Source organism: Pogoniulus pusillus, chromosome 30 (genome assembly GCF_015220805.1).
Source record: "Pogoniulus pusillus isolate bPogPus1 chromosome 30, bPogPus1.pri, whole genome shotgun sequence".
NCBI lineage: Eukaryota > Metazoa > Chordata > Aves > Piciformes > Lybiidae > Pogoniulus > Pogoniulus pusillus.
The window spans coordinates 9,548,718-9,568,656 of record NC_087293.1 but is presented as its reverse complement, the minus strand read 5'-3'; the positions used below and the strand labels follow the sequence as shown (position 1 = coordinate 9,568,656).

At 52.3% G+C, this 19,939-nt stretch overlaps 3 protein-coding genes and 1 long non-coding RNA gene across 15 annotated transcripts in view; 2 read left to right on the top strand and 2 right to left on the bottom strand.

The window, feature by feature from the left end:
- The first annotated feature begins 302 nt into the window (after window positions 1-302).
- On the top strand, window positions 303-8,203 carry OGFOD2 (2-oxoglutarate and iron dependent oxygenase domain containing 2). Of its 2 annotated transcripts, none has more exons than XM_064168987.1 (7): window positions 303-862; window positions 946-1,002; window positions 3,653-3,763; window positions 4,931-5,030; window positions 6,126-6,250; window positions 6,691-6,948; window positions 7,498-7,663. In XM_064168987.1, exons 1-7 carry the CDS (start codon window positions 623-625, stop codon window positions 7,573-7,575), a joined length of 969 nt encoding a protein of 322 aa, XP_064025057.1. In that variant the 5' UTR covers window positions 303-622; the 3' UTR covers window positions 7,576-7,663. The 2 variants fall into 2 exon arrangements, with proteins under 2 accessions (XP_064025057.1, XP_064025056.1); XM_064168986.1 differs by having other exon boundaries at window positions 311-862; window positions 7,541-8,203.
- LOC135189034 (uncharacterized) lies at window positions 4,649-9,560 on the bottom strand. The gene is made up of 2 exons (XR_010307909.1): window positions 9,504-9,560; window positions 4,649-5,323 (listed from the first exon to the last, which is right to left on the bottom strand). It is a non-coding gene; the product is annotated as an uncharacterized LOC135189034 (long non-coding RNA).
- ARL6IP4 (ADP ribosylation factor like GTPase 6 interacting protein 4) lies at window positions 9,353-15,186 on the top strand. 3 transcript variants are annotated; one of them, XM_064168990.1, is made up of 6 exons: window positions 9,353-9,456; window positions 11,383-11,585; window positions 11,941-12,276; window positions 12,747-12,855; window positions 13,858-13,927; window positions 14,148-15,186. In XM_064168990.1, the coding sequence occupies exons 2-6, from the start codon at window positions 11,396-11,398 to the stop codon at window positions 14,202-14,204; spliced, it is 762 nt and encodes a 253-aa protein (XP_064025060.1). In that variant the 5' UTR covers window positions 9,353-9,456; window positions 11,383-11,395; the 3' UTR covers window positions 14,205-15,186. The 3 variants fall into 3 exon arrangements, with proteins under 3 accessions (XP_064025060.1, XP_064025058.1, XP_064025059.1); XM_064168988.1 differs by having other exon boundaries at window positions 12,738-12,855; XM_064168989.1 differs by lacking the exon at window positions 9,353-9,456 and adding an exon at window positions 9,572-9,730 and having other exon boundaries at window positions 12,738-12,855.
- Window positions 15,187-15,244: 58 nt separating this feature from the next.
- The window catches only part of PITPNM2 (phosphatidylinositol transfer protein membrane associated 2), a 148,988-nt gene continuing 144,293 nt past the window's right edge, over window positions 15,245-19,939 (bottom strand). For all 9 annotated transcript variants that reach the window (XM_064168976.1, XM_064168974.1, XM_064168978.1 and 6 more), the window contains one exon: window positions 15,245-19,767. In XM_064168976.1, the coding sequence (XP_064025046.1) occupies window positions 19,423-19,767 (345 nt within the window). In that variant the 3' untranslated portion in view covers window positions 15,245-19,422. The remainder of the gene's footprint in view (window positions 19,768-19,939) is intronic.

Sequence of the window (19,939 nt, the reverse complement as noted above, 5' to 3'; positions counted from 1 at the left end):
CGAACTTCTGGGCGTAGCGCTTAAGGTTTTTCCTCTTCATGGAGCAGAAGCTAGGCGGAAAGCAGCCCTCGGCCAGCAGCCGGTAGATGTCCTCGAACTTGCTGCTGGGGCCGCACGACTCGGCTGCCACCACCACCTCCTCCTCGGCTACCTGCAGCGCCGAGTCCATGGCCAGCACGGGCCGGGCCGGGCCGGGTCGCGCCGGGGTCAGGCTGCCCGCGCCGGGCGCGTCCCCGAGCCGCGCGTGCACGGCGTGCGCGGCCCCGGCGCTTAGGGACTGTCTACAAATAACCCATCAGGGAACGTTGCCGCTCTGGTCGGTACCCTCCTGTCAAGCGAAGACGGTGGAGATCCCCCCCGTTCCGCCGCCGTCCCCTGTGGCGTCAGCGCCGGCCCCGGGCCCTCTGTGCTCACGCTAGCACCGCGGAGCAGGCACGAAGCGGATGAACGCTCTGGACCTTGCCAAGGGCTGGGGCGGTGGGGAGGGGTGTGTGTAGGGGAGCGGCATCGCTCCAGGCCTCCGCAGCGGTGACGCCACGAAAATGGCTTTGACAAATACGAAGGCTGAAGCGGGAGAGCCTGTGCGAGGTTCGCCTGCCCTCGTCTTTCCCCCCGGTAGGAAATGGCTGACGCTCCCTCACCCGCACCGGCCCGGCCGGAAGCGCTGCTCCCCGCTGCGCGGCGGAGCCATTTGGTGATGGACCAGGCGCCCGGTGCCGCCGCTGCGCCGGCGGGAAACATGTCCGCGGCCCGCCCGTTCCTGGCCTGCGCCTGTTTCTTCTCGGACAACATCTTCGTGGGGCGTTACGGGCTGCATGTCCGGTACCAGGACGCGGGGCAGCTCCGCCGCGATCACGGACGGGTAACGGCGGGGTGGTGGGCACCGTTCCCTTAGCTAGTGGCGGCGCCGGCCGTGCGCTCGGTGACAGGCCGCGTGTGTTGCAGGCGCTGCGGGAGAGGGGCTGCCGGAGCCAGGAGGACTTCAGCGCCGTGCTGCGGGAGGTGAGCGCGGCACCGCCCGCGAGGCTCTTCAGTCGGTGGCTTCGGCTTCCTAAGACAGGGGGCCTCGTCCGCCCACTCGCAGTGGGGGGAACCCCCGCTTTGTGGGGGGACCGGCGGCGCCATGGGGAGGAGATGGCGCCCGCCGGCTCCGGCCCCCCCTTCTCATGCTGGATTTTCACTCACAGGGGCTGGTGGGGAGCCCGTGGTGGACACGGGCAGCTGGGGAGCTGACCCCGAGGCACAACTCCCTGGCGCCTTGTCCCAATCGGGCAGGCACCGAAGGGAAGAATTCCCAGCTGGCGCCTTGATCTTGATCTGGATGTTGCCGGCGGTGTTTGTGCTGGCAACGCCCTGGATATAAATCGTTTGGATACAACAGGTCATTAAAATGGCTTTCCGTGCTGCTCCCTAATTGGTTTTGGCCAGCTGGCTCCCAGCACCCTTCTAGTTTGTCTTTTTTTGCCCTTTCTTTTGTCAATTACTCTTAAAGAGTGCCATGAGATGGGACCACTCAGGGGTCCTACAGAGTTCATCTAAGCTCTAACAAAGAAAGGTATCAAAAGAGTTAAACAGCCCAACCAAACAAGTGTCCTAGGTCAGTCTTTAGAGAGGGATCTGTGTTTTTTTCCAGACCAGGGGCAGAGATCTGTCACATAAGCAGCTCGTTTCACCTAAGGAGTGGTGCTTTTAGAGCTCTTTGGCAGAATGATGGCAGCAGTGAACTGTAGTTCCGATGAAAGCCTTACTTTGTGAACAGGTTGCTATGATTAGTACAGCACAGGAGCTGTGACTTTGGTGGCACAGAATTCACAGTATCACCAAGGTTGGAAGAGACCTCACAGATCACAAAGTCCAACCCTTTACCACAGAGCTCAAGGCCAGACCATGGCACCAAGTGCCACGTCCAATCCTGCCTTGAACAGCTCCAGGGACGGCGACTCCACCACCTCCCCGGGCAGCCCATTCCAGTGTCCAATGACTCTCTCAGTGAAGAACTTTCTCCTCACCTCCAGCCTAAATCTCCCCTGGCAGAATCAGTGTAGCACAGTAGGTAGTGTAATACAGAATTCACACGCAACTTAACGGGATTTCTACATCCTGCCTTGACTTCCTCATCCCCTGGGCCCCCTGCAGGTTGTGCCAGACCCTAACGCTTGTTTTGCATATCAATGTAACCATCACGACTGAGGCTCAAAAATCACACAAAAGAATATGAGCTGCTCACCCAGTCCTTGGAGAAAGAGAATGGTGGTGGAGGCTTCCTTGTCCATGGTGGGTCACAGCTCCCACGGTCCAGCAGCAGTTCCACTCCAAGTTCCCCACTAAGGGCTTGTAGCTGATTTTTATAGGCAGTCCTGTGGGTGTTCTTATGCACCACAACACCTGCCTGGCCAGGGCTCTGGGACCTTCAAGGCCAGCAAGGCTGGGGGGAGTACTCGGCCTGGAGCCCAGGAAGCTTGAGGCTGGTAGGGAGGGGAAGTGGAAATCACTTTCATTTGTTTAATTGGTTCACAGGACCTTGAGGGCCTGATAACGAGGGAAAGGGAATGAATACTTGATGCACTTGGTCTCAGAGAATGGCTGTGGTTGGGAGCAAGAGGTACCAGTCACATCCTCTTTTTTCCTGAGGAATTTCATAAATTAATCTCCTGGGGGATTATTAAATAGGAAGAGCTGCATGAACCAGCTGCTGCTACAGCTGCTTCCTCTGGAAATACAGCTCAGCCTTTCCCTACAGCACTTAGCAGTAATCCACTCATGACAAGTCCTGTCTCTCTTCTAACAAACATCTTTATTTTGGACAATGTTGAGATTGTCAGAACATAATCCAGACTCTCAGAGCATGTGGTGGTGCTTCTTGTGGTGTCAGAGTGCCTGCAGCTCCAGTGGACACATCCATAGAAAGCCTTCAGTTAGTTTTTAAGCCATCCACAATGAGAACATGTCTCAAATCCTTCTTAGTCATTTGGTGTTATTCTTCCCCTGTACTCAGCACTGGTCAGGCCACACCTTGAGTACTGTGTCCAGTTCTGGGCTCCTCAGTTCAAGGGAGATGTTGAGGTACTGGAAGGTGTCCAGAGAAGGGCGACAAAGCTGGTGAGAGGCCTGGAGCACAGCCCTGAGAGGAGAGGCTGAGAGGGTTGGGGATGTGCAGCCTGGAAGAGGCTCAGGGGTGACCTCATTGCTGTCTACAACTACCTGAGGGTAGGTTGTAGCCAGGTGGGGTTGGTCTCTTCTGCCAAGCGACAGAACAGGGCAACACAGTCTCAAGTTGTGCTGGGGGAGGTCTAGGCTGGATATTAGGAGGAAGTTGTTGACAGAGAGAGTGATTGGCATTGGAATGGGCTGCCCAGGTTGGTGGTGGACTTGCCATCCCTGGAGATGTTCAGGGAAAGCCTGGACGAGGCACTTAGTGCCATGGTCTGGTTGATTGGCCAGGGCTGGGTGCTAGGTTGGACTCGATGATGTTGGAGGTCTCTTCCAGCCTGGTTGATTCTATGATTCATTGTACTGATCTTGACTACAGAAGAGCAAAGGTCAGAGGTGCCCAGAACAAAAAGAACTAGTTTAAAACAACAAACAAAATCTCAGAGTTGTTTTAATTATCCCCTCTGGTTTTCTAACAGTGTGCTCTGCTGTGTACTTGTAGATTGAGACAGAAGTGCAGCGAAGAAAACAGTTAATTCATCAGGCAGTGGAACGCAGAGCCATCATCTCAAAGTGCTACAGGCAGAAGCACCCAGAAGTGTACATTCTGCAGGTAAAAAAATCTGTTTGGGATCTGGTTTGCATCCAAGGAATTGCTTGAGAGTTTACTTACACAGTAGGGAACCCTCCTCTCTTCAGGACTGTGCTGGGCTGAGTGACAACTGAAAGGCAGCATGTTAAAACTGAACGCGGAACTTGGACAGCACAGCATATCCTCCAGGCAAGACTCCACCTAGGTTATAGCCAGGCAAGGGTCATTCTCTAGTGCAGCTGCACCAGCACCTGCTACTGGACTCAGAGTAGCATTAGTAATTTAACAGAAAGCATCACTGCAGCAGGCAGAGTTGGTGAGGTCTAATGAACAGCCACAGAAATCAGCCTTTGTGGGCTTAACATCCAGACAAGGTCGTGTCAGCTGAAGGTGGGCAGCAGGCTGCTCACATGTGTACTCCCCACTGCAGATGCAGAGTAGTCCCTCTTGTGGGCTACTCTGCTTTGAATTTCCTGGTGTTTGCCAGATCCAAGACTTCCCAGCTGGATAACTCACAGATCAGCAGTCCCTATTTGGGGACCTTCCAGTTGGTGCCACTGTCTGCTTCTTGGATCACGGGATGTTAGGGGTTGGAAGGGTCCTCCATAGATCATAGAATCCAACCACCCTGCCAGAGCAGACTGCAGAATCTAGCTCAGGTCACAGAGGAACACATCTACACAGGTCTTGAAAGTCTCCATAGAAGAAGACTCCACAAGTTTGCACAGATTTAGAGCTTCATGAGCCTTTAGTAAGAACTTGTGCTGTTGCCTGTTCTGCTGCTGTCTCTCGTGACCTGTGTGGGGAGTGCTTTAAGCAGAGCACAATCACTTTGTTGTGCTGAGGCCATGGCAAGATGCTAAATCTACTAGGAAGGATTCTGCAGTAACTGTTAGGAATCCAAGATGTGAGCCCAGCTCCTTCCCATCACACTAAGGATAAATCTGGCCAGTTACACTTAGAAACCCGTGAACCAGAGCAAGTGGCAACATACCTAAACCACCAAAAAAACCCATCAGCAACATTCTGCACTTCCTGCCACCAAAGTAACCCAAGTGTGACTGCCAGCCTTGCTCCCTGGACACTGCATGTTTTCCTGTGGCTGCCTGAAAGTCCATTTCCCTCCTGGGCTGTAAAAAATTGCACAGGCTAATTGTGTTACTTTTATCATCTTTCCCTTGACCCCAGGATTCATTCCTGGCCCCAGAGTTTCTGGAAATTGTGAGGTACTGCACATCACCAGATGCTCATCTCCATGGCCTCCTGCGCTACATTGAATCCTTCTCAGGTAAAGAAAACAACACATCAGCCACAAAGATCTTCCTATGTGACACTGCAGCTTCAGTGATGACAGCTGTTTTCAAGCCCTGTCTTTAACAGCTCAGATTTGATACGCAGCTGAGGCAAACAGGATGTTATTTTCTGCTTGATGAGAGTCTCTGGAGAGGCAGCACTGTGCAGCAGTTATCTTCTGGATGAGATCCTGTTTTCTGCTTTTCCAGTCCCACTGCTGATGTCTCATCAGAGGCTGTAGCTGTAGCAAAGCTGGGGTTTTGGTTATGCACAACCTCATGGGGGAGCCTGCTGAAGGAACACTGTTAGTCCAGGGAATTTGCTTTCTCCCTCCCCGAGTACTTTACCGTTTCAGACAATCCCTGTTGGTTTGTCTGAGCTGAAATAGTTTCAGCCTAGATTTCAGTCTTTTAAAGAAATCTGGGTTTTGAGCTTCCCTGGCAGCAGCTGTGAGGCTCTCTCTCCACCACAACTGCTGATAAAATGTACAGATGAAGCTGAAAAGTTCCTCAAGACAAAAGGAAAGACACAAATGTTTATGTGCAGGGCTCCTGGATTTGTCCAAGGCATGATTTCCAGGCACAGCCTTCTCACACAGTCTTTGTCTTGGTTTCCATAGCCTCTATATTGACCTCCCCTGCACAAACCTTTAAGGCTTTACTCTGACAAGCAGCCCTGGTCTTCCCTCAGGGTTAGCACTGGATGAGTGAATCCCACATTGCCTAAACGACCTGGAATCTCCTTCTTCCAAAAGGCAGCATCCAGACTTCCTGGGATAAGCTGTTGATTCACCACTCTCCTCTAGACTCTCTGAAAACATTTTCTTGGCACCCACAGCAGGCATTTAAATCAGTGCCAGATCTCCTGACTGGATGGGGAAGCCTGACATGAGAGGCTAACATGAAAAACAACATCCCAGGACCAGTCCCAGGGAATGGTTCCAGCCCTTTGAGCAAGCTGTGCACAAAGTGAAGTGCTTGGGTCCTTCCTTCTCACTGATACCAGCATAGCAGAGCTGGACAGCACAACAGCCTTGAACACTGTCACCTCTTATTTTCCCCAGCAAAGAGGCTCTCCCTTTTCTTGACAGATAAAAGGATCTATCGACTCCCAGTGTTCACACAGGAGTTCTGCCAAGCCTTTGTGGAGGAGCTGGAGAACTTCGAGCAGTCTGATATGCCTAAAGGCAGGCCTAACACCATGAATAACTATGGGGTAGGACTATTTCTTGTGCTTCCTGAGGGGAAATGTTCACAAGCAGGCTTCACAGTCCTTTCCCTTCCAAAATGGCTGTAATTTGAGCACAATGCAGTGCGAGTAAAGCCTGGAGGAGCCTTTAAGGGTTCAGGGAATGTGTACTACAGAGATAAAAGGACAGGGGAGTGCAGGGAAAGGGGGCAGAGCACTGTACTTAATAAACATTTAAATCAAGAAGTTAATTTTTAATGGACACTCAACTTTTGATCATATTCTGTCTTTTCCCCATCACTTCCCACCTTGATCCTCTTTATTTTGCCTGTAGCTGGAGACTTTGCTCTAAAGTTCTTGAGCTAGCAGCAAGGCCTGGGAGAGAGCAAGGTGTCTCAGCTGGGCAGCAGCTCTGATGAAGCAGCAGGTGTAGCTGATCAGCTGTTCCCATCTCCTCTCTGAGGCAGGTTTTGTTAAATGAGCTTGGGATGGATGAAGCCTTCATCACACCCCTGCGTGAGCAATACCTGCAGCCCATAACAGCTCTGCTTTACCCTGACTTGGGAGGTGCTTGTCTGGACAGCCATAAAGCATTTGTGGTCAAGTACTCACTACATGAAGATCTGGATTTGAGCTCTCACTATGACAATGCAGAAGTCACCTTAAATGTTTCCCTGGGAAAAGACTTCACAGAAGGCAACTTGTACTTTGGGGATTTCAATCAGGTACTGAGCATGTTCCTAATCTGGACCCCGGGTTGGTTCCCTTCTGACAGTCAAATCTGCTCTGTCCCTTCCCCATTTGTTAAAATGTCTTGGTTACACAGGATTCTTTTCTGCTACAAGCACATTACTAATACTCAAGCTTCAAAGAGAGGACAGAGACAGCTATCATCAGAGAAGCTGGAGTGAAACAACCCAGCCCATCTTTCCACAGCTGAAATAGTCAGCAGGGAGGTGCTGAGAGAGAAGGAATTAGTTTTAGACAAGACTTAACCCTAAACCTGTGGCCCCTATTTTCAGGGGATTCCTCACAAGAAAGGGCTAAAAGCTCCCATATGCTGATGACAGTGTTTGAAAACTTGCCTTTAAATTCCCTCTGGACATGGGAACTTCATCTTGGAAAAGAGTTGTATGAAACTGCTGCCAACCCCCCACTGAAGTGGCTGTATTTCAGGGGTGCAGTGAGTGCTCTCCATGTTGCTCACTGGATGCTGTGGGTGAAGAGGTGACAAGTAGATGTCACAACTATTTCAGCACTTTTTTTTCTGCTAGGCACTTTCTGGTGTAATGATGTATCCACCTGCCCTTGTTCCAGGATCCTACTCCCGTGCCAAAGTACATGGAGATTGAACACATTGGAGCCCAGGGACTGTTACACCGAGGAGGGCAGATCCATGGGGCACTTCCTATTGCCTCTGGGGAACGCTGGAACCTCATTCTTTGGATGAGATCCTCTGCAATCCGCAACCAGCTCTGCCCCATGTGCAACAAGAAACCTGTGCTGGTGGAAGCAGAGGGGTTTGGAGATGGGTTCACAGAAAGCCTTGAAGATGATGCACCTGAGACTGTTAATCTCTGTACCTTGTGGTAGCAGACCACAGAGAACCTGATTTCTCCAAAACAAGTTGCCTAAAGCTCCTTTCTGACCTCTCAGACTGCACCAACAGATTCTGATGGATGCACAAGTCATTAAATTAGTAGTGATCTCCTTGGAAAGTGATTCAGAACCAGTCTTGGTGGGGTTAGTTAGGGGAGCAAGCTTGGACAGTGAAAGAGCTGGCTCACCCTGGGGCTGGGGAACTGTGTGGAAGATGTAGGAAGCCTTAACACTTACTACAAAGACACTGTAAATGTTTTCAGGTGTAGGGGGAAACCCAGAGCTGCCTGATCTTCATAGAGACCTGTTTGCCAGCAGCAGCAGCACACTCTTGCTGTACATGTGAAAAAACAGAACAATAAAGCCCTGCTCTGCAATTTGCAGGGACTCCTCTCCTTTTCCAGGGGAAGGGCAAGACCTTTTTGTGGCTGAGTGACAGTGAAAGATCTGCCCCAAACCATCACACCAAAGTGAGATGCAGGTGATTCAAAATAGGTGCTGGGAGTGGCATGGAATTATTGTTTCCAGAGATATCCTTGACCCAGGCTCAGAGAAGTCCATCAGGAGCAATAAAGGCAGAGCTGATCCCACAGGGTGGCTGAGAGGATCTCTCAAGGCCTCCACAAGCTCTTCTGAGCCAAAATTTCCCTTTCAAAGCTATCAGGAATGTTATTAACTAAGCAGAAATGTGCTTTAAAGACAAAGCTCTGGGAGCCACTTGCAACATAATAAAACTTTCCACACAAGAGGATACATTTAACTCCTTTCCTTTGGTTATGTCAACAAGTGAAAATACAAAGGAACCATCTAACTCTGGCTGCAGCAACCAGGCCTGGGGCTTCTTGATTTGGCACCAAGGTGCCCTGGCAGCTGAGGCATTCAGGGAGTCAGGTGCTTACCCCATGTTGCTGCTGGCCAGCTGACTTGATGGACTCTCCCATCTGCAAAACTAAAGCAGCCAACTGTCTTTTGATTTGGTGTCTATGTTTTGCTCTGGGGAGATTTGATACACACCACTGCATCCAGGTTGGATGAGGCCTTGAGTGACCTGTTCTAGTGGGAGGTGTCCCTGCCTATGGCAGGGGGCTGGAACTGGCTGAGCTTTGAGGTCCCTTCCAACCTAAGCCATTCTCTGGCTCTACTTACAAAGGGGCTTTTAAAATTAGTTCAACCAATAATTACGATGTGTGGACTTTGCAGCATTGCTGGCTATGGAAGGCTGAACGCCAGCTGGTACAGCTGGCACAGGGGTGATGAGTTCAGCATTCCCAGCAGGTGGGTGAAGTTTTGGGCAGGGATGCTGTTAGGACGCAGCACTGTTCAGCTTTTCGTAATCCAAACCCATTGAGATTGCCCCTCGGGAAGGCAACTGCCCCTGGCATCCGTGCGCGGAGCCAAAGGGCTGTCAGGAAAGCCACTCGTCAAGTGCTCGTTTTCACAGCGCTTCCTATCTGCCCTGAATTAGGCTCCAAAACCCGAACTGGCCACCGCGACCCGCCCGCTGGGTCCCGGAACCACAGAGCGCGGCGCAGCTGCCGCCCGGCCCCGCGCACGGCGGACGGAAGTGGGGGGAAGAGGCGCAGCGGACCTGGCGCTCGGTGCCGGCGGTGCTGGGCCCGGCGCGGCCGGGGCGGGTGAGTCCCTCCTTCTCCCCTCCTTCTCCCCTCCTTCCTTCTCTTACCTGCGGCGGGATCGGGATCGGGACCGGCCTGGAGCAGTTTGCCGGCTGGGGGCCGGGGCCGGGCGGCGGGGCAGACGCCTGCGCGCTGCCAGCGCACCTGGTGGCCTGGCGAGGCCGCTTAAGAACCTGCACACAGGCCGCGCTCTTAAAGGGACCGCGCCACAAACCAGCCTCTTAAAGGGCCAGCACACCTAGTGCTGAGCTGTTAAAGGACCAGCGCACCTTGAGTAGGTACTTAAAGGGCCGGTAAGCCTAGTGATGAGCTCTTAAAGGGCCAGAACACTTTTCACTGACCTCTTAAAGGGCCAGCGCGCTTTGTGCTGGACTCACGAGGTCAGCATGCTGCCAGCTGCCGGTGTGCCAGCCGCCAGCTGCAGCAAGGGCAGAGCAGCCAGGGCAAGCTGGGTAGGCTGCAGGAGCCGGCCTGCTGTGGCCAGGAATCTGGTGGCAGGTTCGAATTGAGAGCTCCTAGCTTCGGGGCGTGACTGGCCTGGGATGCTGCTGTGGCGGACTGAGGGCTTGTCCCCTTCTGGTGGCATCGCCGTGTACTCGCTGGGATGCTGCTGTGGCGGACTGAGGGCTTGTCCCCTTCTGGTGGCATCGCCTTGTACTCGCTGGGGTGCTGCTGTGGCGGACTGAGGGCTTGTCCCCTTCTGGTGGCATCGCCTTGTACTCGCTGGGGTGCTGCTGTGGCGGACTGAGGGCTTGTCCCCTTCTGGTGGCATCGCCGTGTACTCGCTGGGATGCTCCTGTCTGTGCTCAACTCCGTATCCGTTTATCCCGGTGCTGCCGTCGTGTTAAAAGTGGGTCCTGGAGTCTGGAGGGGCAGACCTGAGACCCCAGCACCATCCTGCCAGCGAGGCCCGGTGTGAAGGGTGGCTGCTGGGTGTGTGTGGATGGAGGACGCCGATCCTCAGCAGCTTCCCTGCGTGCCTTTAATTGCTTGGGCTTTGTTTATCTGATTGGAATTTCTGTTTGGACTTCCCTCAGAGGTCTGATCTGCTTGGGAGCAGGTCGCTGCTTGGGAACATGGAGGTGGTGAACATGCAATTAATTAAATGCAGTAGTTGGAAGGTGGCTGTGAGAAAGCACTTCCCAGACACTGCTCTGCCGATGGTGCCAGTTTGTTTCTTAAATTAATGAGAGCATCTATCATGTCATCTCTGGCCTCTGGCTGCTGGCAGCTGGGTGGGATGATGGACGGGGATGCCAGCTCAGTGCATAATCTGTTTTCTAAAAGCAAATTGGAGTATTAAAAATTCATTCCTCCCCTTGGCTCGTGCCTGCTCTCAGTGGTTTAAGTAATGGTGTGGTTGACTCTGTGTTCAGCTGGGCAGGAGGTTTCATTCTGCTGACTGCCACTGCAGCATTGATCATACCTTGCTGGTGTCTGTCTGCAACTGCAGCATTCTCCTGATGGCTCCCAAGCCAGGGGGTTGTCCCTGGGCCCGTTGCCTGCAAACCCCAACCGTGGGGAGCATCAGCATGGTTCATTCTTAGTCGTTATATCTAGGGGCAAACATGAGAAGCACAGAGAAAGCCTGGTGGAGGTTTCACACTGTTTGTGGGTGGTTGTCTCCAGATGGGAGAGGGCTGTCTGGGGATGGCAGTGCTGTCCCTGCACAGCCCCAGCTGCATGGCTGGGATTGGTGAAATGCAGCTTGGCCATGGCTGTGTGGTGGGTAACCCTGACCTACCCCTACACAATGGGAGCTCAGTGAGAGCAGGTGTGAGCAGAGAAGGAGTCTAGCAGGAGCAGGTCTTCCAGCAGGAGTGGTTGGCTCAGGGTTGGAGTTAAGGGGTTTGGGGCTGCTAGACATGTTGCTGCTGAGCAGGGGTGGTCTGCCTCATGGCCCTGATGTGACCCATTCCCCCCCAGGAGCTCAGGCACGATGGCACACAGCCAGTCTCGGAAGCGGTCACGAAGCAGGAGCCAAAGCAATTCTCGGAGCAGACAGGAGAGGAAGGAGAAGAAAAGGAGGAAGAGCAGCAAGGGCTCGCACCGGGGCAGCAGCTCTCCTCCACGGAAGCGGACCTCTGAGTGTCACAAGCACAAGTCAAGCTCAGCAGCAGCTAGGGGAGGTAGGGGAAAGGCCTGTGACCCTGTGCTTTCACCACATTGTCCTGAGGCAGGTGCAGAGGGGGCCCAGGCAGGAGAAGAAGATCCCTGCTTTTAGTTAAATTGTGTCTGTTACCTTGCTGTGCACTCTGTGCACGTTTTAGACTCATTCTGGTACAGGTGCCCTGCAGCCCCTCCACATGCCAGTCTAGCAGGGTGGCACTGTGTGCTGTAATGTGTCAGAGGGGTCAGCACAGCATTTTTGGGGGGGGACTTTGCTGCTTGGGCAAGAAGAAACCAGGCTGGGAGGGGGAAACTGGCATCCTTGCTGCTGTGAGGCCAGAGCTGCTCCCCTCAACCTCTTCTCATGTATTGCAGAAAAGAAGAAGGAAAGAAAGGACAAAAAGAAGAGGAAGGCAAGTACTTCTTCCTCTGAGACAGCATCTTCATCCACCAGCTCCTCCTCACCTTCCTCTTCCTCCAGCTCTTCTTCTGATGACTCCAGTGACAGTGACTCCAAAACGAAGAAGAGTCGACATGGCAAAAAAAAGCGAGCAAAGCAGAAAGACAAAAAGAAGAAGAAAAAGAGAGTAAAAAAAAAAGCAAAAAAGAAGGCAAAGGAAGGAGCTAAGGAGGAGAAAGGCAAGGGAGAAGCAGTACCTGGCCCATCACTGGAGCAGTGGCAGAAGGAGTCCATGGTGGACGCTGGACCAGGTAATGATGATGTTTCTCCTCCTGCTGAAGCCAGGGCCAAAAAGACCCTGCTGCCCTTCCTGTGACCCACACAAGGTGTCTGAGGGAAGCAGGGCTGTGTACAAGGAGGAGCTCCAGACTCTCCTCCCTCCTACATACCATGGCCACCTTTGATCCACACCAAGTAAACATAAGGAGCCACATACAGAGGTTCATTTGTGAAGTGTTTAGACAGTTTGTAGAGGTAAGCTGGGAACAAAGATGTCAGATGGAAGGACATGGCCAGCAGTAACACACTGGCAAAGCTGCTACTGGTTTTGGGACACGAAGCAGCTCCTCCCTTACGTGGTTCATCACTGAGCCCCAAGTACCCCTGGGAAACTGGTGTGGCATGTGTGTCTGTTCATGTCAGGTGTGGTGCTGTGCCCCTCAGACAGGAGCCAGCCCCACGAGCGTGGCTCTCATGAACTGATGCATTCCAGTTTTGACAGATGAACAAAAATCCCGAATCCAGGCCATGAAGCCAATGACAAAGGAGGAATGGGATGCGAGGCAGAGTGTCATACGGAGGGTTGTGGATCCTGAGACCGGGAGAACCAGGTATGACCTCTGGAGAAAAGCGAGGTGGGTTGTCCAACGTTATCCGTGTTGTGTGGGTTGGAGTCCTGGAGATTACCCACCCATGGCACTACAGTACCTCTGTGGGTCCAGGTCCCCTTCAGCAGCAAAGGCCTCAGCTGATGCCTTGCAGGTGCCCTGCTGTCAGACCTGGGGTAACTTGCCCAGAAAGCAGCACGTTTGACCCAAATTATGGGACTGCGTTGGAGCTCCATGCACGGGACACAGGCCTGTGGCCCTGCTGGGGGCCGTGCCATGCAGACACCACAACACTCTGCTGTTGGGAGGCAGAAGGTCTGCTCCTTGTGCTGTGAAGAGTTCAGCTTGTCCCCATTAAATGTGGTTCGGCAGCTGGGGCCAAAACAGGAACCAGAGGGATGAGTGCCACCTCCTCATCACACTGCTTCACCCTCTTGCCTTTCAGCCCCAGTTAGCACCCAGGTGCAAGTGAGGAGGGATCATGTGCCCTTTGGAGTTACTGACAACACTCAAACCAAAGTTTATTTGGCTGCCAGATAGGAGTGACCCAGTTTTTAATAAACTGCATCTTCTCAGCAAGCAGAAAACATCATGCTGAAGAGAATTGGGTGTGACAAGTCCAGTCTTAAAATAGAAGTCAGCCTGCAGGGCTCAGGGAGGTGTGGAACAAAGGTCGGTTCCCTGGAAGGCACATAATGAAGACAATTAACTTTCTGTTCATGTTGGGAGGTGTGAGCCGCCTCCAACACTGCTTGGAATTTGCTCAGCAAGATTCTCCCTGCTCTGGCTGCTTTTCAAGGCCCAAACTGGCTCCTCTTTTGGAATAGCTCTGCAGTTTCCTGGGGCAGCCAGGACCAGACCTGAACTCTGTGTGATAAAAGGTTTTGCAGGAGCTGGTGGGGGGGCACTGCTGTTGGCAGCAAAGCCTGCAGATGGTGGGGTGGCAGGAGATGCATTTATTTGCCAGTAGCCCTCACAGCTCATGGGTCTGTGCTTGTTTTCCAGGCTTATTAAGGGAGATGGAGAAGTACTAGAAGAGATTGTCAGCAAGGAGAGACACAAGGAAATTAACAAGGTAGAGGGAAACTTGCTATCAGCATGAGCTGTGGGTGGGTGGGCACAGCTGGGGAGCTGCTGCACCCAGAGGTGTTGTCTTACCTCTTTGAGGACACCACTGACCTCCATCAGGGCAAACCGAGCCCTGGCAGCTCCACAGGGGCCCCCACAGGTGGGTGCTGCTGGTCCTTCATCCTTGAGCAGGTGGTGCTGTGAGTCCTGTCTCTCTCCCTCTGCAGCAAGCCACCCGGGGGGATGGGCTGGCCTTCCAGGTGAGGACAGGGATGCTGCAGTGAGTGCACGAGTGTCAGCCATGCCAGGAGCCTGTCCTGCTGCCACTGCCAGCCCAGGTGTGAGCTTCTGTCTCTGGACCATGCAGAAAGCACCGTGTCAAGATGCCTCCCTAGGGGCAATTTCCAGCTGCTCTGTAAGTTATTGACTGTTAAGGAGAGCAACTTTAATGGTTCATCTCCCAGTAAACAGCTTCTCCCCTCCCTCTCCTGTCTGGGGCCAGCATGGCTGTAATGCACTTAGACCTGCTTACCTTGTTGCCCCTTCTGAGGCCGGAGTAGCTCAGCAGCACACAGGGGACAGGCTCACCAGTACTGAGCACCTCAAAGGCACTGCTGCCCCTCAGCTCTGGGCTTTGTCAGGCAGTAACAAACACTGCAGCTAGGCCAGGGTTTGCTTGGGCTCCAGCTATGCAGCTGGTTGTCACTTCTTCCCTTCAAGGGCTGCTCTAGGCCCCTTATGTGCTGTATCTGTGTGCCCCAATGCTTACCCCATGCTGCAGACTCATGGGCCCTCCACACTCACCTACCCTGCTTAGAGAGATGTGGCTGCACTGCTGCATGGCTTTGCTCAGGCTGCAGATCTCCATGCCAGCTCTCATCCCCTGGTGTGCCCTGGGGCTTTATTCAGCCTTTGTGCAGCTTTATCTTAATGAGTGGCACTGGGGAAGCACTGACCTGGCACCCTGCATTGGTGGGCAGGTGTGCTTTGTGGAGAGGTTGCTTTTCCTTGCCGTCTATTCCTGCATGCAACTTGTGTCCCTTCTGCACGGTGCAACCCCTGGGCAGTGTTGGGCTTCTCAGGCCTGTGACCATAGCTGCTGTAAACCCAAGAGCTGGCTTTCCCCCCACTACAAAGTGTAAAAAAATAGAAGGGATAAAGGACAAATGGGTTAAAGGACAAATGTGTCCTATAGGATTTATCTGCTCTGAGGGTTTCCACATTCTGTTCACCCCTGTAACCCCATTAAATTGGTGCCTGCTCACATCTTGGGTTTTGTGACTCATCTGTTTCTAGAGTCTCCCCAAAAAAGCAGACAGAGAAGAGCCTTCCCGTTTCTTTAATCTCTGTAACTCACAATGATACTGTACACAAAGCACACCCATTGGAACGATGCACTAACAGCAAGGAGGAGAAGGAAGTTGTACAGAAGGTTTGTCACACACAAGCGAGTCATCAGCAGGTACTGTACCCACAGGGGCGTCCCCAGCGCGGCTGCCGGCGCCCTCGGGCACGCCCCTCCGGTGGTTCCCCAGGCCTCTGTTAACCCCCAGCGCCTGTTTTTATAAAGAAAATATAACTAACATCCTTGGAATAGAAAATCGACAGTCGAGGGTATCAACAGGCAGAGGAGGATGGGGAGGGGACCGTAAGGCTTCTAGAACTAACAGGAAATGCAGCAAACCGGTGGCATACCTGAAGAAGGGGCTGCTACAGCAAGCACGGCGGCTGCTGGGCGGGGCGGGAGTTTGTTAGTAACCCTTTGGCTAGTTACTGCTCTTGGCTCACGTGTCGGACACTGTAAACGTTTTTGGTATTAGGATTTCGCCTCATCTGCCCGAGTGACCTTGCAAACCCAGGAAAACAACGGGGAGGGAATGCTTGGGCACCTCTTTTTGTGTTGTAAAAGACTGCGTAAAGGGACAGCGTCAGGTAGAAAGTGTGGCCTGATAGCACAGGAAGATGAAAAGCTGCTCTCGGTACAAAATTTGAGCTCCACAGCAGAGTCTGATTCCCATGGAAACAATAAGAAATAAAGGGGGTGGGGGGGAAGAGACAAGACTGAGGCAGCCTGCGCAGCAGGGGCTGGGTTGTGCTCCTGTGCCAGAACAGGACGTGGGCTGCAGCAGAAGCAGCGCGACTGTCGCTGGCCGCGCCAATGGCTGCCCAGACAACTGCGACAGGGAGGAGTACAGGAAACTTCAGAGCCTTTCGTTTCGAAGCAAAGAAGTTAATTTGTGAGAAAGCTAAATCAGGTCTCTAACCTGACAGTGCCCCTTTAGTCAGGATGGAATATACATTCATCTTTCCCTCACCGTATCCAAATGGATCCTCTTCCATAGATGTGGAAAGGCATCGGGTCACATGCATTGCTCTCCAAAACAGCTCGGAACAAACAGGTTATAAACACAGAGTTAAACTATTGCTATTGTTCTTGGAGTGAGTAGCATGTTGATCTTTGCTTCAGATAGAGAGATGAGTGCCAGATGGGGGCGGCTGAAAAGAGATTGACGTAGGCTACGATGGACTGAATCAGTTGAGCTAAAAAACCAACAACCTCATTGGCATATTTCCTGGTAACTACACCCACCTCATCCAGTATTATTGCAGCAATAAAGGTCCTGCTCTACAAGCGCTTCTCCATGTTGGATCCGTACGATGGCAACAAGGTGGGGGTGCCAGGGAAAAGGACCCAGGCAAGTTGCAAGAAGCTGAACAAAGGATGAGGACAGAGGTGCTGTGATTGTCAGTCTAACTGGTTAGTAGCTGTTTCAAACGTGAAGTGATGGAGAGGTGAGTATAATATTGCACTTCTGCATTCATTGACAGTTACATTGAACTTGGTCCATAAAATAATTGCTTTGTACATAATGCCTGAAACAAAAAGCTACATTTTTTAAATATTAATAAACCCTGGAGGCTCCAGTCCCTCCAGACATTTTTTTTTCCCCTCTACATAAATAAATAACTTTAAATTTTATATATCCACTTTTTATGTTGAACATTTACATTCGCCTCTGTTTTACACTATCTACACATAAGAAAATGTGAACATCTGGTCAGCATCAGAAAATGTACAGATCATGCCATCCATGGTGGTGGACTTGGAGGAAAGGTGAATTTTGCAAAGGCCATATCCAAATTTGCAGAAATTATTTTCATGATGTGGTTTGGTGACTTCACAGGATGAACTGTGGCTTGGCTTCCTGCTCAGATAGCGTCTGATTGAACATTTGACTAGGGAAAAGCTGGGACAATTCACAATGGTATCAAACCCAGTAAGCACTGGATGAACATTCAGAGAGATCTCAGCTGAGTTGGCAGAAAGGGAAGTCAGTTTTCGGTAACAAAAGTCATCAGATACATTCTGTCATTGAATAATTGTCAAAGAGAAGTGGTTAAACATTTTGCAGTCAGGCTGCAAGATGCGGGAGATGCACTGGGCGGCAGGCAGGCAGCTGGGTTTGAGCGCCCCGGCGGCTTGGGTACCGTCGGCAGCTCAGCGCTGTCCCTCCTCTGCCTCCACTTCCAGCCTCCAGCGTTACAGACACGTGAGATCTGCCTTGGATGTCTGAGGAGTTCGGATTTGCCTAGCCTGGCCCAGAGCCAATTAGCAGAGCAGCGTTCACAGTGCTGTGTATCTGAGTGTGGCTGTCCTGCACCTCATATCGAAACAGGTAATAAAACGAAGCAGCCAGTCTAAAAAAATCTTTGTTATAAATAAGGTCCTCAGAAGTAGAAAGTGATATAAAGACAGGATAAGTGTGGTGAGGGGAAAGCAGGGTTACACGTACTCGGGGAGCTTGGTAGGACTAGAAAATCTCCACGAGAAGAGGCCAGCTGGAGGCTGTAGATGGGCACCCTGGATGCCCTGGGATGGATACCCCTCCACCCCAGGAGTGTGTGCAAGGCTGAACCAGGCCTGTCACTGGAGCCAGCTGACCCAGCAGGGACAGGGCTAAGGGGCTTTTTGACAAGCCCTCACTCTTAGGCACTGTTCTCCTCTGCTGCTGCAGTGATGTGCTCCCATTCCTGTACCGTGCACCATGCATATCTTGGTGTCACCAAGGTGCCAGCCAGCGGCAAGCGCTTCACCCTGTGCCCCTGCAGCTCCCCTCTGCCACACACCCAGCCCTGGCTCGCTCCAGCAGCACACAAACTATCAGCTCGGGCACATCCACTGAGAAACACACCAGGAAAATTAAGATATGGCCTTTTCTTAAGGTTGCCTGACATTTTTGGCACACTTCCTTACAGTCTCCTTACCGCTGGAAAAATTTCTGCACAGCTTTTTCTGTTTGAGTATATACATCTATGTCCATATGTGTGTGCATACACAGATGCACATCTGCAGAGACAGCCACACACCCCCTGGCTGAGCAGTATTTCACTGTCATGCACTACAAGCAGTTAGGTGTAGCTACATGAGATGGTTAACAGGTTTCCATTCTAAAAATCATCAGTGCAAGAAACAACGAGGTTTTACAGTTCAGTAACTACAGGTAAAAGAAGCAAGTCTAGTTCCCATGAAAGCTGCTACTGAACTTGGAGAGAACGTCTTGGAGGTGGGTGTTGAGAGAGTCAGACCCTGCATTTGGATGAGAAGAACTGCAATGTGATCTAGGCTGCTGAGTGCCTTCAGCTGCTTCCAAATATATGGCGGTTACTTTTGGAAATAACATCTAGGAAGAGTATTTGGAGACTTGAACAGCAAATTAAGTGTCTGAGGTTTGTAACAGCTCAAACAAATTAGCTTGTATTCCTCTTTTAATGGTCAATGCATTCAATTCCATCGGCTTCTAAAAGGTCTCTTTAAAAAATAACAGTAATAACAACGACCCCACTGTTTTGGGCACGGATCTGCCGATATTCTGCCTCTACCAACAGCATCAGAACATCTTTACACTTCGCCGCTGCACGTACTCCTTGAGCTAGTGGCTGCGCTTGAAGCTTTTGTACAGATAAAGCCCTCAGCTGCTCTGCCTGGCACAGCCCACAACAAATCCCCCACTGGGGGCTGGCTGTGCCGGGGAAACAGCATGCTCATTGAACCCCAAACCCGCCCTGTGCTGCTCAGCACCTCAGTCTGACTCCTGGGACAACCAAGGACGAGTTCCCCCAGCCTCATCCCCTGTTCTGTGGCTCTGAGGACAGCGCTCGGTGGCGCAGATCGGAGCGATGGCTAACCAGGTGAGGAGGCACGTATTTACAGTCACTGACCCTGGATAAGAGAAGGAGGCAGGAGAGAGCACGATCTTCACCTGGAGACTTTTCTGCCCCTGTTTCCAGCTGTTCCTTGTGCTCATGCTGCACAAACCTGACGCTCCCGCTGCAAGGCCTGCACGTTCTGTGTGGGACACATCCCATCTCTTCCCAGAACACCATGACGTTATTAGAGTAGCACCATATTTACCCTTCCAGCCTGTAACGCCGGCCTCATCCCTCTTCCCTTTTGTTTTCTCCTCTGATGGCTGCAGCTGACAGTCGCCGATTCTGGCCTGGCTACTTCTGCCCCAGGAGGCCAGAGTCCATCCGGGATGCAGTGCTCCTGCCCCAGCACCCTGTGGCGATGCTCATGCTTCTTTGGCTGCGTTCCCTGTCCCTCTCCTTGTCACTGTCAGACTGGCTCTGGGTGCGCTCGGGGCGGTGGCTGCTGCTGCCACCGGTGGCTGAAGGCTGGGAGGAGATGGTCCGCAGCAGGTGGTTCCTCTTGCGCAGGAACTCGGTCTGGCTGGGCAGCCCAAAGCTGCCTTTCCGCAGCGCCATGCGCGTGGTGTTCTTGGCAGGGCGCGAGCGGTGGTTGTACTCCAGCTGGGCCAGGTGGGCTGCATACCCCTCTGTAATGAACTGCAAGACAAGAGGGATGAAAGCAGGTGTTAGAGGATGGGACATGTTCCTGATAGTCACTGGCAGCCAAGTGTGTTGGCTGTAACAGGTTGTCTGGGGTGATGTGCAAGACATGAACCCACTGAGAGATGTGATGGGTCCTGGTATGTGGGACAGTTGGCAAACATTAGCA

Coding starts and splice junctions, on each gene's coding strand:
- OGFOD2 (XM_064168986.1), top strand. CDS start 623: ATGGCTGACGCTCCCTCACCCGCACCGGCCCGGCCGGAAGCGCTGCTC. Junction 5,031..6,125: donor CTACATTGAATCCTTCTCAG/GTAAAGAAAACA, acceptor TTTTCTTGACAG/ATAAAAGGATCTATCGACTC. Junction 6,251..6,690: donor ACACCATGAATAACTATGGG/GTAGGACTATTT, acceptor TCTCTGAGGCAG/GTTTTGTTAAATGAGCTTGG.
- ARL6IP4 (XM_064168988.1), top strand. CDS start 11,396: ATGGCACACAGCCAGTCTCGGAAGCGGTCACGAAGCAGGAGCCAAAGC. Junction 11,586..11,940: donor CTCAGCAGCAGCTAGGGGAG/GTAGGGGAAAGG, acceptor CATGTATTGCAG/AAAAGAAGAAGGAAAGAAAG. Junction 12,277..12,737: donor CATGGTGGACGCTGGACCAG/GTAATGATGATG, acceptor GATGCATTCCAG/TTTTGACAGATGAACAAAAA.